At 45.1% G+C, this 17,729-nt stretch overlaps 1 protein-coding gene across 4 annotated transcripts in view; it reads right to left on the bottom strand.

The window, feature by feature from the left end:
• The window catches only part of LOC119402854 (uncharacterized), a 46,052-nt gene that overhangs the window by 11,166 nt on the left and 17,157 nt on the right, over positions 1–17,729 (bottom strand). For 3 of the 4 annotated variants that reach the window (XR_005185970.2, XR_005185969.2, XM_037669904.2), the window contains 3 exons: positions 7,960–8,064; positions 6,649–6,711; positions 3,630–3,686 (listed from right to left, as the gene is read on the bottom strand). Coding sequence is in view for 1 of the 4 variants with exons in the window: in XM_037669904.2 (XP_037525832.1) it covers positions 3,630–3,686; positions 6,649–6,711; positions 7,960–8,064 (225 nt within the window). In the remaining 3 variants the exon portion in view is untranslated. The remainder of the gene's footprint in view (positions 1–3,629; positions 3,687–6,648; positions 6,712–7,959; positions 8,065–17,729) is intronic. The other variant, XR_005185971.2, reaches the window with a different exon arrangement.

Genomic DNA, 17,729 nt, shown 5'->3' with positions numbered 1-17,729 from the left:
TCTTGCGCCTCAATTGTGAGAACTAACGGTACCGACTGATGGTAAGGATACTGGTCCAAACGAACAAACAAAACAAAAGCCGCAAGCCCTTACGCTTTCTGACAACTAACGGTACCGACTGATGGTAAGGATAATAATCCAAACGAACAAACAAAACAGAAGCCGCTAAGCCCTTACTCTTTCTGACAACAAACGGTACCGACTAGTGTTAAGGATACTGGTCCAAACGAACAAACAAAACAGAAGCCGCTAAGCTCTTACGCTTTCTGGAGGCTAGGTCATTAGAAGATATAGAGACGCGATATACGTTACCTCTAGACAGATGCGCATAGGCGAGCAGCGGAGTGTACGTCAGCAAACGATGAACACTGAAGAGTGAACATCATCCTTTTGCACGCGTATTGCGCCACGTTGTGCGGGCGCTATAAGCGGGTGCGCACTGAGAGTTCGTGTCGCTGTAAGCGGAAGCGGGGGCGTGCCGCTACAGAAGACATTATCTGCCTCAGGAAATATTCGAAAATATATTTTGCTTTGCACCCTAGTTCCATTGTCATATGCTGAATAGGAGCGAATAAGACAAGGTATTTACAAGAACACTGCCTACGTCAGCATCCTTTTCATTAGTAAATATAGTTGATCCAGTTCATTACGACAAACATGTCTCGGGAACGAGGGTAAGTTTGGGCTGCGGAGAGTACGCACATCAAGGCTTGAAATTCTGGAGCACCAATTCTACTGCTAGTACTTTTTTACGGTCGATTCAACTTAGTTAAGCGCTGCGATGTAAAGAAATTCTCTTATACGTTTGCCTTCCAGTAAGCCAAAATATTTACAGCTGAGAGTGTGGTCTGTTTGATGTATAGAAAGTGAAGGACAACTCATTGCCAGCTGCAAGTGAGACGGAAATATTTCGGCTGAAAGTTACATATATCAGACAATTAGCTATATGCGAACAAGTTACACAATCATTGCGCATGCCCATATGAACAAGCACTGTCGCATTTGACTCGTGAAACTGCCGAAAAGGTAGATATGAGTCATGCATATTATTTAGAATCATCTTCTGAGCTGGAAAAAACTAACGCGAATAACATAATTAGCTGGTTACGTGTACTACCAATTCAACCTTTACAATACTTTGCATTTAGAATGGTGTTCAGCAAAAGTTTAAAGCTGGAACATTCCCGCACTTCTTAGAGAACGTACGTTTGTGGAAATCAGCTGCAACCTCTCTCAAAGATTGCGACAATTCAATGAAATTGTCTGTAAGGTCATATTTTGGATATGAAACCTAATACTCTCAGAAAGTGTGGCAGCTGTCTTACCTAGCTCGCAACAAGGATGTGCGGAATAATGCGAATCTATCACTGTGCGGTTGTCCAATGAGGCTCATTGTAATCAGGCTTGTTGTAAAGCAACAATGCATCGACTTTGTGTGGACAATGCATCATAAATATTGAAGGTATAGCAATGTGAAAATATCGCTGTCGCTGCGCTATTGTCGTGTTGTCGTGGAGTCTATGGTTTGTCTTTAAATCGGAGCGTAACGTTCAGCTGATTTATCAGTACAGGCTGTATTTTTAGGCATAAAGAGGGACGTTTTAAACGCCAGAAATAGACAGGCAAAATAATCTTTTAGTTATCTAACATCGTAAATAGAGGCAATGTAAAATTTGAGATGAATGAAATAATTTCATAATGAGGACGTGCGCGACCTGTATCTATGACAGGAAAAAAAATGATATTGCTTGTGATGGCGCAGATGCACCAATAGTTGAGCATGGCCGTGCAATTGTCGTTTATCCCGCATGGTTCGCAGACCACGGTGTCTACGTTTTTTCAAGTGTCCGGTGAACGCGGTGTCTCCGTTTTTCAAGTCAAGTGTCCACTGTCGAATGAACACGCTCCTAGGCGTCTGTCATTTCAGCATGACTGAGAAGCGCAGAGCAGGAGCAGATAGGCATACCGCTAAAAGATCAGAAAGGAGCTGGATGCCTGCTTGACCGGGTGGAGTCGGGTAGAGCCACTGAAGGTGAGCGCCTTGCAAAATTAAGGGAGCTTCGCACTAGTGGTGTGAAGCCTGAAGGAAGTACGTAGCTGGGTGGCCTGCCTTGTTTCTCTTTGCTTTTAGATGGGAAGCACCTTATAGCGGAGTTCAATCCGGTGGTGGTGGTGGTGTGTGGCGTGACCACCCTTACTGCGCATGCGCAAACCCTCTCCACTTTCCCTCCCCCTCTCCATCTCCCTCCCTTTCCCCTCCCCCTCTCAATTCATCTATCCCCTCCCGCTCTCCACTTCCCCTCTCCCCTTCACATTCCCCTCCCCTTCACTTCCCCCTCTTCCCCTCTCCCTCTCCCCTTTCCCCCTCACCACTTCACCTCTGAAACGCGGGCTCTACATGTCGAAACAGTGCTTCGCATCGCCTCATGGCCCCTTTAGAGATGGTGTGTTCTTTCTTTCTTCCTCTTGTTCTCTTTCCCTCTGTTTTGCTGTCTTTTTTGTATGTGCTTATTTCTATTTTTTCTTTATCTCTCCACCTATTTTTATCTCTTTCACGCTCTTTTAATCTTTTTTTTCTCTTTCTTTCGTTAACTCTGTATTTTTCTCTTCCTCTTTCCTTTTTCTCTCTCTCTCTCTCTTGCTATTGCTCTGATTCTCTTTGCTTCTCTTTTTGTGTCTATTTATTTCTCTGTCTTTCTATCTTTTCTGTCTGTCTTCCGTTTATTTCTCTCCATTTCCCTCTTTCCCTTTCTATCGCTTTCTCTCCCTTTGTGCTCGTTCTCTCGCTCATTAGAGCGATTGCATCCCACGTCTAAAAAATCGGCGCACGGGTTCTGGGAGCGAAACGGAATATGAAGAGGACGAACAGAGCGCGTACCGGTTCTATGATGATAATAATTTTTGTTCGCAAATAACGGGGCTTCTCAAAGCTTCAACAGGTCCGCTTTTAAAAATATATTGCAAACAAAACGGAAGCCTCATGCACAGCACTTGTTCCTTCTTTTCTTCCTGTTCACTCTCCTTTCCCCTGCGGCTCTCCGTGGTTTCACATTCGCCAACCGCTACCGCCAATTCAGCGCGCCGTCGTATGCTGACCGGCGCGTCCCACTTCACTGCTGCTAGCGGATGTTTCCCGGGAGCTGGGTGAACTGCAGGAGTATAGATTGGACCTCCAATATTTCCGAACAATGTTGCCGGGTAACATGAATAACGCTCTCAAATTGCAGCCGAATACGAACCTGGAGGTTAAGTAGCGTTCATATAGGTGTCCATTTTGAAAAGAAAAGGGATTTATAGGCGCTTATATGCAAATAGGCTCCAACGCCAAAGTAGGCATGTATGGGCACAATAGAAGGAATGCAAATCACTTCTTAACCTCTAATTCATGCGCATATATCGAAGTGTGGTGATACGAGCGCAAGGAAAAAACTAGGCATGTGTCGACAATTCGGTCTCTATCACACTCGACGCGTAATACATAAGATAACACTACGTGAATCTAGAGAACTTAGCCAGTCCTCACTACTTCGTATGTTTACCATGCAATCATGCGAACTAACTATGCAAATTTGCAAGAGTTTGTGGTAATGATGGTGTTTTGTGGACTTGTCTGAAAGCACAATACGTACCCTGTCTGCGGATATGTAAATGCCTTAAACGACGATTGATTGCACCGAGCAAATTTCCTGGAAGGCAAAGATTTGGATGTGAAATATCGCAACACAAAAAAAAGAAGAGGTGAACTTGTGTAAGTGTCTAACGCCCGTGTCAACCAAGATTTCACTGACGTCATTTCCATCACGGAAATGACGTCGGCAAAATCCACACGAACAATGAGAAAGAAAAACCAGAAGACGACGTTTTTTTTATTGGGGGACCTGCGAGTCAAGCCAAGGACCTGTCGCTCCGCGCCGATAGAGGCCGGGTGCTCCACCACTGCGTTGTCGACTCTTTGTTCGTTATTCCCCACTGCACTACCGACACCCATGCACGACGCTTCACAAACGCGCCTCCCTTTCGCAATGACCTTGGTTGGCGGGGCCGGTGTGTCCTTCTGGAATCAGTGAAGTGAAGTACTTCATCATGACACTAAAGAGCGCTGACGGGGAGCGATTCGGTAGTTTGAACGCACGAACACTTTTAGTGCGTTGTCGTAGGAAACTATGGTTGGTGCAACGAGCCATACGCGGTCATTCGGTTCACTGAATACACAGTGCCTGCTTTGCATTTCACGTATTGATAGCGTGTGACACCTCGCCGCCAGAGTAGCGCAGCTTCCACATACACCAATGGTGTTTCTCCGTCGCATACTGCTTCGAGTGAGATTGCACAATCTATTAAAGATGCTGCAATGCGCGGTGCAAAAAGGCGATGACGTGTACTGGAGAATGTGAGCGCAGTGAGTGCTTTCTTTCAGAGGGGAACACGCCAGCGGGAAGCGGAACGGTATCCCGCGTTCCCGCATCGAGCTACGAACTCTGTATCTCACGGTCCTGAAGCGCTGTGGTCGTGTATGCATCAGCACAGGCATAGCTTAACCAGTTATCGGAAAGCGCACTTTGGCCTTTCTGCCCTCTAATGAAGACGCTTTGAATGAGTGCATATCGAGTACCAGTGCTTGTTGTGTTCTTGTTGCTGCCACCTTTGCGCGGGAATCAGCATATGGTGTGCACAGGTGTATGTTAACTATTTCAGTTTCCACAAACGTTTAACCCTTTTAGCCTTGAATTTTTTATGTTTGCCGTGGCCGGATGATTGTTCTGTGGGTGTTTGCCTACTTACTAGGACCTGAGAGGTCACAAACAAACAAAATTAAGGCAGTGGTGGACCCATTTGCAATTTTACATACACGGTGTCAAATATATCATCAGGCCTCAGGCGCTGTGAAATGAGAAAAATGGCCTCTTTATTCCTCGTGTACTCACTACAGTACACAGAATCTAAGCCACCGTCGTATCCGGCAGTGTGGAAGTTCTTGAATCCACTTCGGGACGTCGTCCCAAGGACGGCGCTTACCCACCTCAGCTTACCCGCCTCGTCGACACTCGTGACTTCTGTCAGGCGACTTCTTCTTCTTGGCTCTCAGCTCCGCAAAAGGCCACAATGGCGGTGTCGATCGCAGTGGGCATCATTCAAGAACCCCCCCCCCCCAAAGAACTAGCCCTTTTGGTTTCGTTTATGAGTTACTGGAGAAAATGTGGTGTGATGGTGTGAAGTGACACCTCCAGGGCCGATACGATTAATGGCGATAATCGGCGTTAGTAGTCGGGTTGGAACAGTTATATTAGGCGTCAACGTTGGTGCATCTACGTCAAATGTTGCTGTAGCTGCGAAACATCAATATATATTGGGCAAGATCTCACACATCAGTGTGAAATGAACATTTCCCTACTTCTGTGAAGACGCGGTTCACTTTCGTGTTATACCGATACCTTAATGGAAGGATGAACCGCATTTTTTTCTGTGACAAACACATAAATCTAAAGGCGACCTTTAGAAAGCACGTGCGGAAATCGACGATAGCATGCTTACGCAAAATTAGGTGCAGTAGCAGTGCGCTGTCACATCGAATGATTGCAAACTTTAGATATGTGAAAATTTAGAAAAAGAAAGTAACATTTGTGAGTAGAAGGGAGACTTTTGGTAAATAGTTCTAAAGGATTGGTAGAAAGGGAAAGTGCTCAGCCGCGGTTTGAGCGAACGAATTTAGCCGCGGCCAGGAATCGCCATATCCGTTGCAGCGGTAGGCCGATAAGTTGACGGCTGTTTCTTGGCCCGCGTCGGCCAGTTGGCGCGCGTGACTGTGCAAGTTGTAGCGAGCGCGGGCCAAGAAAGCACCTTTAACTTATCTGCCTACCGCTACAACGGAGTCGGCGAGTCGCAGCCGCAGCTGATTTCGTTTGCTCAAACTACGGCTGAGAGCAGCTTGTTCGCTGCGCGCGAATGCGCTAGTCACGTGGTTCTTTGAGTATTTCGAGGGCGTCCTTTGCAGCGTATACATGGGATTTTTTATTGCAAATAATGCAGTGGGGGTTTCTGAATATGCTCTAGCATTTTTCAAGTCGCATTTTGCCTTAAATAAATATTTAGCAATTTAGTTACATAACCCTAATTAGCACATTACAAAATTACAAAAAAAAGTCTGTAGTGCGCAAGGTGACTGTCAGCAATTCGCAACAGATTTCACTCGCCTGCCTTTATTATGTATTTTTTACCCTTGGCTAAAGATAGCTGGGACCCCCATTATATACATATATATCAGTGTGTGTGTCTGTCTGTGTAACTTTGGCAGCCCTCTTTGATAGATCGATAAGGAATATAAGCAAGAATTTGGACTTCTGTTACGTGTGTCATATTACTGCGAGTCTAAGCTGCTGTGTCTATTTGTAATTTGCGATCTATTTCAGAAGTGCTACCTTCTCGAATACCTCAATGACTGCCTTTGGATCCGAACACAATGCGATATTCAGCTGATTGATGTGGCGACTTGTCTACTCAAACCCCAATATAACACTACTTCAATCAGCATGCCTAACCCAATGTGCACGACTTGGTATTTTTTAAATGTATTCCGAATTTAGTCAAGACACGTGCAAGGTTCTGTTTGGATGCTGGCCTCTAACAGCCAGATATATACCCCATACTTACCGCCCCCGGGGTTAGGTGGAGGAGGCTGAGCAATATTGGGGCCTTGAACAACCACAGGTTGTGCTGCAAGATGATTAGTGATACATGAAAACTCCGAATGGAAAAAGAAGAAAACGTACGTCTCAAACACCATCATAAATAAATGTCTCACAAACACCATCACAAAAACACAGAAGCTAGGTTATGTACCTAGCTTTATCAAGGCTTTTGTGCGACACTTGATCTCATCAAAAGCAAATTCAAGTCAAATTTTATCTACATCATAGACAACGTAGAGTATTTGAAGGCGATATTAACAAGATAGCTGCAGGCAAACCGCTTGAAGTGGAGACTTGGCCACCACCATGCAATAAAAACAATGAGTGTATTTTCGAAACAGCGAAGAAGGTGTTCGTAATGGTAGCTTCGTTGATGCAACACGTGTTATATATGTACTTACTTAGGTATAAATACATTTACCTACATATATACGTATTATGGGCCCCTTTAAATATGCTCCATTAACGTCAAAGCCAGGAAATTGTCGACTCTTGCAGAATTAATATGACAGCGTTAAAAGCTGTCATTAAGAGCAACAGGAAACATGTGCACCTTATTGTGCTTTATTAGTCTGAATTTGAAACAATCGAATTTCACTATCAAAATGACTCTCAGAAAACTTGGGAGTGGAGCGAAATTTCAATGAAGTCACATATATTCGTGAGAGGGATATGAGACTTGTTTTATGTCTGTCTTTCGCAACGTTGTGCTCGAACATTGTTACAGTGCCAGGTCTACTGTCGGTTGTCCACTGCTAGCGTGGAACACACCGCCTCCGCTACGAGTGGCACTGGCTAATGCTCCCATGAATTACACGTGCTACCCAACGAAGTGGACGTAGAAGTGCCTTTCGTCGTATCTCACTTGATAAAGAATCGTGCACATAATTTAAAGGTGTGGGTTCGGATTCCACCGACGGAAAGGCTGATTTTTATTCAACTTTAATTTATTTCGAATTGAGAACATATTGTCAGTAACTATGTGTTGAACTGCATAGATAGCATCCTCTATTTCTATGGACTTTCGCAAGGTGAGGATTCGCGAATTTTACTGCATACTTTAGCGAAGCCTTGTAAAACTCTATGACATGCGGCGTTTCAGTTCTGCGTGATTAAAAAAGCAACTGAGTTAATTTTGACCCCATTGGATTACATGGCCTTCCATCCAATTTCGTGTGCACTACTTATCATGCCTACAATTTGGTATTAGGCATGTATATACGGGTAATCTTGAAATTTACATTGTAAATCAAGAAACCAGCGGTATACGTACGATGAAAACGAAGATGAGTAATAGGCGGAGCTCCTCTTCCCCGAAGAAGTGGATTTCTTAGTAGCGCAGCCCTCCCATCCTCTCGTTGCGGAGGCCCTTCTGATGCTGACAGAAGGAACATAGATGCAATGAAGTATATTTTACGCAAAAGATATCCATTCTATTTTGTGTTACGTAAAAACTGTAGCAATATTTACGTGCATTCAAAAAAATTGAACAGTTTTCCCTTAAATATTTAAATGAAGGTTGCCTTGAGTTTGTTCACTTTTAACGGTGCTGTGCGAGAGCCAGCGTTCGCACACATTGATGGAGATGTACCATGTGTTGCCATATGCGCGCACCCCCTTCGATATTTGGCAATTTTATAAAAAGGTGATTGTGTATCTAAGGTATATCACAAGCAAACTACCATGTTTCCCAGTTTTTTGGTTTAATGCATTGTTACACCTCTCAATGCTTAGCTTTTCGGCTCATACAACACTTATGGTGAGACAGACCACGTTCAAATGCGCCCGGTGGGTAAAGGTGCTAATTTCCTGTCCGACACCCATACATACCTTGATCATCCGACTCCTATCTTCATGTGCCTTTCACGCAAGAGACACGGCTGGCGTGTTTCATCTCTGCTTGAACGGCTCCGGTTGCAAGCAATCGCCAACTTTCGCTCCCACATACATCAGACGACGCGAGGGCCAATGTTATCAATATGGACATTATGCGGAACATTACGGCCCCAATGTGTCTAGAGTGTCCGTATAATTTCTATCGTAGTTAAATACTTTGCAGCTATTTGACCCTCCGCTAAACGGCGGACTATTTGGCACAGTAACTCATTTTTAGCGCACACTGACACACGGACACAGAAAAGAAGGGTACACCAACAGTGCTGGTGGTGTACCCTTCTTTTGTGTCCGTGTGTCAGTGTGCGCTAAAAATAAGTTACGATGCACTCATACCAACTAGCTCGTCTTTCAATATTACTTCAGTTTATTTGGCACAGTTTCATATGAACTCTTTAAAGAGCTTCATTAAAAATTGACCATAGAGTTGCGTTGTGTTTGCAGATGCGAAACAAAATGTGATGGTCGTGCACGGTGTGTATGTGCTTGTGTCTGAGCGTGCGCGTGCCCTAGGTGAGGAAGGGACCCTGCGACTATATTACAGCAATTGATACAAAATATGTTGTCTCGACACTGGCTGATGAATTCGCGGAAGTAGAAGCAGCATCTTCTCGAATAACGTGAACGTTCTGAAGCATACGCGCTGGCGACCTCTTCATCGAATTTGAAAGGCATTGGACAAAGTCTCAAAGTGGCGGTTGGTAAAAACCTCTTGCGACTTAATATAAATCTTGTCTTAGAATACATTAAAAATTGCGCAGTAACCGACGGCAATGATGACACAAATAATACTTCTGTAGCGTGCCACCAAACGCCACAAGAATCCGCCAAGAAGTAAGACGAAGACGACACGCTCAAGGCGGATGGTTGGTGAGCATCTCACTGCGTGTTCCCTTGCATATATAATTTTTAGACTCCAAGTACCGATGCCAGTCTGTTTCCACACTTATTCAACGTGATCACCTGGTTTAATTGGTAGGCCAAAAAGCACTGTTTTGGGCTATACATATTCCTAATTTACATTATGGGCCTACAAAGTAATATTTTTTTCCCAAATCATGACTGTGTTCAAGTTACTACGTAATCTATTGTCCAATTGATGTGAGCGATAAATAAAAGGACCCTCCAGAACGATCTGCCAAAAGTAGAGAATTGGTGCTATCACTGGCGAGTGGCTGTGGCAATTAACAAAATGTTTTTACTTTCATATTCAGGCGGTAGTAAATATACATTAGAGGGAAATACGCTATGAAGTCCAATTAAAATTGTTCGAGCTTTTATTCTAACATACATACCAATGGGAATAAAAAAAACATTCCTTATACGTCATCTCAATCTGCATCCCCGTCCATACACAATTCGTCTCACGCCAAGGCAAATTGTCTTGCAGAAAACGAATTCTTTTAGCGCCGGCATAAGCAGGTGCGGGTGACCAATGATTATGGTCTAATGTCTTGCACTGAATAACTCAGCAGATAAGCTTTACTAGTGGAAGCAGTGGCTTATGCCATATTGTTGGATGTCCGTGCCGAAAAACTGCGATAACGTGATTCTTCATCAGCTATAACGCTCTTTTGAAACATCAAGGTCAATTCCTTGTCATCGAAACACCGTCGCATAATTTAGTGTGTTACGTGTTATCCTACTTTTGCTCACCCGACATTACCAAGAAGATGCCCTAACTCCACATTTTTCTCGCAGTGATCAATTTTAGTTTTCCTACTTGCCATGAATAATTAGTCAGTCGGTATGGTTTACAAAAACAAAAATAATCATGAGGCTGCCAAATAATGTTTATCAGAGTTTATTATTGTTTTCACATTGGTGCTTCTTTGTATTTCTATTGACCACCCTTCTTCACCGTAGCACCGTAGTGTCGACTAAATAAATAAATAAATAAATAAATAAATAAATAAATAAATAAATAAATAAATAATAAACGTCAGGCCTGCGCGAAAAGCGCAGCACAGTCACAGCGAAAGCTAGACGAGCGGCATTTCTAGAGCCCGTTATGAACTCTCCGGTGGGTACTAATACAAGTACACTTGAAACATAACCACTACGCCACAAATCATATTTTTGTGAAGTTGGGAAGCACCCACCACATTATTCGTCATTCTGCGGAGAAGCGAGCTACCATCTGTAAGGCATTATGTGCACTTTGTTGGTGCGACGGTTGATGACGATAAAGAATTATGGCTGAGCCCTTTTTAATGGGTTGGAAGCTTTAAATGACCCACTAGTCACGTGATTGACATTGTATGACTCCCGGTCGTTATTTAACTCTCCCACCACGCTTTATAAGATACGTCAACGTGAGAAAGAGAGATAGAGAGAATTAACTTCACACAGATCCTCAGGAAATGGATCAAGGGAGCCTCATGGGCTTTCTTGGCAACCAATAGAAGGGCAGTTGCGAAGAACCCACTAAGCTATTATTATCATATTTTTTGTGAAGTAGCGAAGGAGCCACTATGCCATTTTTCGTCATTCTGCGAAGAACCGTGGTACCCGTTAAGCATCTATAAGGCATTATGTGTGCTTTCTTGATGCTCTGGCTGATGACAATGAAGAATTATGGCAGAGCCCTTTGTAATGGGTTGGAAACATTCAACAACCCACTTGTTGCGCAAGTCACATTGTGTGACGCCTTGTTGTTATTTTACTCTTCTACCACACTACATTACATATGTTAGTGTGGTTACTTCCCGATATGAAGCCTTTATAATGTCTATTTGCAAAGCAGTTTCATGCACCGGTATGGCTCTGAGGTAGAATACTGGTCTCCTTCGCGACGGCCCAGGTTCGAACCTGGTTCTATCCTGCATATTTTTTCTTATTTAGTTTTCTTATATACCACGCGATATTGGCTACAGACACCGGCGGCGGCAGCGGTGTTGGCGAACACCTACGGCGCTAAATACGGCCTTTGTTGCTATTTCATAACAGCTTTCTCTGTAAAAAATAATTACGAGCATTACAGAGTTCGAAGTACATTGTGTCAAGAAGATACGAACGAAAAAGCAGTGGTAGTAGCAGTAGTATCCTCTACCGCATGGTTCATACCCACTGAGGGGTATTGGCCAAGAAATCATCTTCTGAAAATGTTTTAAATTATTTTAAGCATTGAACGTTGATTCTAATTAAAATGAATAAATCAATAAGTAAATAAATGATAAAAAGAAAAAAAAACGTACGCTACAACCAAGATTACTACGTCTTTGTCGCACAGCTCGTACATCTTTTCTGGGCGATGTGCATCGCTTAATAATGCACGGACTTGTCAGTGGCGTATACATACGGATACGTTTTCATTTACAATGTTAGCCATAAATAGTTGGAGGACGCTTTTTAAGAGAAAACGGCCCACTACCGAGTGATGTCGCCTACGAGGAACTGTGGACTCTGTGGAGGGTTCTCCTGGCGCTGGACCTGTACGGGACCTTCGACCCGCTCGTACTACATCGGCTCGCCTTGGCCGTCCCGCGCCATTACCTCTCCGGAAGTATGAGCCCGACGAGGTGAGGCGCGTAATCATACCCGTTGGGCACGTCGGCTCATACATCGGCAACACGCGACACCAAGTGGCGCGACCAGCACGCTACCGCCGCCGACGAGGGACGCTGCCGAAGACGATGAAGACGAGAGACTCTGTCGAAGGACTGCGAAGGCGAGTGGGACGGAGGAAACATCGAGTAGATTGCCGAGGAGATTGACGAGAAAGGAGACGCGCAAGCTTACAAAGTGGGCGCTGGTTTGTGCTGGTCAATTTCCGGGACGACGGCGATGCCACGTGTGGTTCGCCGTGGCCGAAGGGTGATGGCTGCCACCTCCTCCTACACTGTTTCTCCGGAGGGAGGGAGCAGTGTGGGAGCGCTCGTAGAAGAGAACAATGACGACGGCGCGCGCTCACAGCATGCGCTCAGCGGTCGCTGGCAGCGGCCAATTGCAACCGAGGCTCGGCGGACTAAATAAGGTTGCTGGTATGTCTCGGTCTCGTCTCTGATGGGTTTCTGGGCTAGCCGCAGCCCGAAACGCCACAAGGTATTGACGGACCACAAAGAGATGAGACGAGCGCTGATCGTCATGTACCAACTAGGCACAACCAAAGTTTTGTTTTAAATGCGAAGCATTTCTTAGCGAACCTCGGGCACTTTCGGTGTTTCTATCTATCTATCTATCTATCTATCTATCTATCTATCTATCTATCTATCTATCTATCTATCTATCTATCTATCTATCTATCTATCTATCTATCTATCTATCTATCTATCTATCTATCTATCTATCTATCTATCTATCTATCTATCTAGCCGCCTACGTCTGGGCGATCTCCTGGTGGTCTCCATAGGTTGTAATATACCAAAATTTGCACAGCATAGGATGAGTGTATGAGGAACACGATTTTCTGATCATGACATGAATAACGCAAAATACCTGTCACTTACTTCATGAAACCTTTTCCCTCAGTCACGTGTGACACATACCTTCATACCAGAGTTCATGTTATGCGGGTATGTGCCACAGGTAATAACAGTCTCAATCAATGCAGTAACCGCGAACATACACATTGACACGGAAAGAAAGTGGTAATAATAGTAACTGTTGGGGTTCTACGTCCCAAAACCACGATATGATTATGAGAGACGCCGTAGTGAAGGGCTCCGGAAATTTTGACCATCCGGTATTCCTTAATGAGCACTGACATGGCACAGTACACGTGCCTCTTGCATTTCGCCTCCATCGAAATGCGACCGCCACGGCGGGGATGGAACCCGCGACCTTTGCGTCCGCAGCCGAGCACCGTAACCACTACACCACAGCGGCGGGCGCAAGGAAAGTTAGGGAACTGAAGACAGAGCACCACTGAAAGACGCTGGGCTACCATCCACTCGTCCACGTAATCCGCAACGTCGACCACGTGTATTACGCAAAAACCGGGGTCAATGCTCCTTACAATAACTATGGCAAGATGACCATGTCCCTCGTGATCACCGCTGACTTCAGCATTGATTTATCAAAACCCAACAACGCCTTGTTCATAGACGACATGAAAGAAGGCTTGGATGTGGACAGGGCATCACAAGACATCGGTTCCACGTCGAGGACAGGAGGCATCATAGATCATTTCTTCGCAAGAGCTATCTGCGGTTCCCCCAGCTCTACTATACCTCGTATTTCACTACACTTAGACCATTCGTAGCTGCAATCACGAACGGATTTGATGAAGAGTCCTGTCTAGCTGCTGGTGCTCTCTGATCACGGTGATGATGACCTTATTCAAGAACTGTCAATAACCCCTTCCACACATGCACACGAGTTCGTGAAGCGTGCGTGCGTTCTCCGCCATAACGGATAAGTACAAGCATAACAACTGTAACGCAACTGTAACAACTGCAACTGTGACTGTAACATACTAGCAGTGTGCCTGCTCATGCCACTCGGCTGTGTATATGTCTAGGGAAACTTTTCTGAATAAGCGTACCTGCGAGTAGCGCCTGCCCTGTGCACCTGTGTCCACGGTCCTATTCGAATTCGCGCTATCCAGTATTGAAGAATATGAACACTACATATCAGAATACTGCGTCTGGTGTTGGTAACACCTATATTGCTGTTGGCATCGTTAAGCAACTGTAAGCAACTGGTTTTGTAACATATGTTCGACTCGTCAAAATATGTGTATGCGTATATCATTTGCACATTTCCCTAGCATCGTTCCGTAACATTTCGCTCAATGTGAAAAATTGCGACACATTCACTTTCTTGCGCATGCTTCGCATAACATCGATTCCCACGGTACGTGGGATCTGACGAATTTTTTTAGTCTTTTTAACGACGTCACTTTTGTTTTAGGGTGACGTCTAACTCACATTCGCAACTCCATGCTGCAGTTGACATTTTTCTTTTTTACGGCTCTCTGCGCCGAAGTACGGCAGCCTTGAGCTGACAATGATGTGGATACAGGTGTCTCATGAATTTGAGTTGAAGCACCGCGTGACGACGGCTTACGCTTTTACAGCGAAAGCTCTTATCAGATCACAACAAGGGCCGTTGTTGGCGCCGTAGTTGTCCGCCGCCGCCGGTGTCCGTAACCACTATCGCGCGAAATTTGAAAGAAACTAAATAAGAAAAAAATATTCGGGATGGAACGAGGTTCGAACCTGTGCCCTCTGCGTGGGAGCCCAGCATTCTACCTCAGAGCCATGCCGGTGCTTGAAGCCGCATTGGAAAAAGACCCTATACAGGATTCATGCCGGGAAGGAACCGCATTGACATATGTATGGCAGTGTAGTAGAAGAGTAAAATGACAACTAGACGTCACAACGCGAATTCTGTGACCAGGCGTCGCACAATGCGTAATTGCACAACGAGTGGGTTCTTGAATGCTTCCAACGCATTTCAAAGTGCTCTGCCATAATTCTTCAGCGCCATCAGCCACAGCATCAACAAAGTGCACACAATGCCTTGCAGGTGTTCAGCAGGTTACACGGTTTTCCGCAGAATGATGAAAACTTGCATAGTGGCTGCTTCCCTCTTTCACAAAAATTATTATTTATAGCGTAGTGGGTTCCTCGCAAGTGAACTTCTATTGGTTGCCAAGGAAGCCCACAAGGCTCTCATCCATTTATTCAAGGTCTCAGTAAAGCGAATTCCTTCTCTCTCTTTCTCACGTTAACATATGTTATAAAGCGTGGTGGGAGAGTTAAAGAACAACCGGGCGTCACACAATGCGAATAACGTAACTAGTGGGCCATTTAAAGCTTCCAACTCATTACAGAGGGCTAAGCCATAACTCCTAATTATCACCAGCCATCGCATCAAGATAGTGCGCATAATCTCTTACAGACGGTACCTCGCTTCTCCGCAGAATGACCAACAATGTCGTGGTGGGTGCTTCCCAACTTCACAAAAATTATGATTTGTGCCGTAGTGGGTACGTTGCTAGTGTGCTTGTATAAGTAGCCTTGAAAGAGTTTATGACGGGCTCTAGAAATGCCGCTCTTCCAGCTTTCGCTGTGACTGTGGTGCGCTTTCCGCGCAGGCCTGACATTTTTTTCTTCGAGCTGCGCATCCATCGAGAGACCCGAACGGGGAAGCTCTATTCACTATACATTATTCGTAGTGCTAGACTAGTAAAAACCATGCGCAAACAGGAGGAAATTTTAACTGTTACCATTCGGACCAGCTGCACGGAGAATACTTGCAGAAGGCTTCACGCACCAAAAAAAAAAAAAAAACAGCGCGCACGGGTATCTGGCTTACGTTCACAGATTAAAACTTAATACTACCGTCAAGTCTAGTGAGCTTGTCAGGACCTGGCAACGTTAGTATCTTTCCGTCCTGGTGGCGATGGCGGTGCCCATGTGGTTTCGGGTTTCAGTATTAAAATCCTATGGGAGGCTTTTCCTCTACAGTTAGTAAATTAACTCTAAGGGTACACGCTAACCTACGCAGCTGATCAGTTTCTTGATGCTGATGACGATGATTAAATATGTCTGGGTGCTTCTGCCATGCAACATTGCATGCGCCAAGGAGACTCCACGCGTCCGCCGCAGTGGTGTATCGGTTACGGTGTTCGACTGCTGTCCCGGTGGTCGCGGGTTCGAATGGAGGCGAAATGCTAAAGGTCCGCGTATTGTGCGATATCAATGCACGATGAAGAACACCAGATGGTCGAAATTTCCGGAGTCCGGGAAATAAGGCGTCCCTCACAATCATGTTGTGCTTTTGGGACATTAAACCCCACGTATAAACAAATTATGGAGACTCGTCCCATTACATCACATTCGAATAGGGTATCTTTTTTTTATTTTTTTCAGCAGCAGCTCCAAGCAATGGCGTAGCTCTTTGGTAGAACAGCTCCTTACCACGAAGTAGGCGTGGGTTGGATTCCCAGTTGAATTGAAGTTTTTAATATTTATTTACTCGCAGCGGTCTCGAATTTTTGATCGCGGACAACACTAATTTCTCGCTCCCAACCAAAGACAGCGACATGAAAACTACTGTGAAATTAGCTTTTAAATGCAAGGCATTTCCTAGCGAACATCAGGCACTTTGACCGTTTCTATCTATCTATCTATCTATCTATCTATCTATCTATCTATCTATCTATCTATCTATCTATCTATCTATCTATCTATCTATCTATCTATCTATCTATCTATCTATCTATCTAGCCGCCTACGTCTGGGCGCACTCCTGGTAGTGTCCATAGGTTGTAATATACGAAAACTCGCATAGCAGAGGATCAGTGCATGAATAACATGATTCCCTCGTCGTGACATGGATAACGCAAAATACCTAACGCGTACGTCATGGAACCCTCTCTCTTAGTCACGTGTGGCACATACCCGCATGCCAGAGTTCATGATATGCGGGTAAGTACACAGGTGATACACAGTCTCAGTCAACGCAGTAACCGCGAATATACACATTGACACGCGAGGAAAGGGATAATAATAAGAGTTGTTGGGGTATACATCCCAAAACCAAGATATTGGTACGGAGAGGAAGTGAAGGAAGACGAAGGGCTGAAGAGCCTGACTGGCGCGCGAGTGTGGCGGTCAGCCATCTTGACTCTTTTACTGATTCCTTTGTGTAAATACATATTTTATATACTCATACAACCCCGTATCATATTGGTGGACGTGCTGGGTACTTCAGCAGGCAACGGAGCTCCGCAGCGGACGTCGCATCGCCCTCCCAACCATGGCTAACGTTGAGCCTCCTGCATCAACGTCGCCATCACCAGAACTTGTTTTTGTACCACCTAAGGATCCCGGTACGTTCTGTGGGACCGATGGCGTCGACGTTGAAGACTGGTCGGCCATGTTTGAACGCGTGAGTGTACCGAACAGATGGGATCCCACACTTCAGCTGGCCAACGTGTTATTTTACTTGAGGGGCACTGCGAAGGTGTGGTACGAAAACAACGAAGAAGAACTCACTAGCTGGGACCAATGCAAAGAAAAGTTGCGAGAGGTATTTGGCAAACCCGCCGGCCGTAAGATCGCCGCCAAAAATGAACTGGCTTGCCGTGCTCAATCCTCCACGGAATCGTACCTCTCCTATATTCAGGACGTGCTCGCTCTCTGCCGAAAGGCCGAGAGTGACATGACGGAAAGTGAAAAGGTCGGGCATGTGCTGAAG

The sequence above is a fragment of the Rhipicephalus sanguineus genome, chromosome 8 (genome assembly GCF_013339695.2).
Source record: "Rhipicephalus sanguineus isolate Rsan-2018 chromosome 8, BIME_Rsan_1.4, whole genome shotgun sequence".
Classification (NCBI taxonomy): Eukaryota; Metazoa; Arthropoda; class Arachnida; order Ixodida; family Ixodidae; genus Rhipicephalus; species Rhipicephalus sanguineus.
The sequence above is the reverse complement of the archived record's forward strand: the minus strand, read 5'-3'. Positions and strand labels throughout refer to the sequence as shown.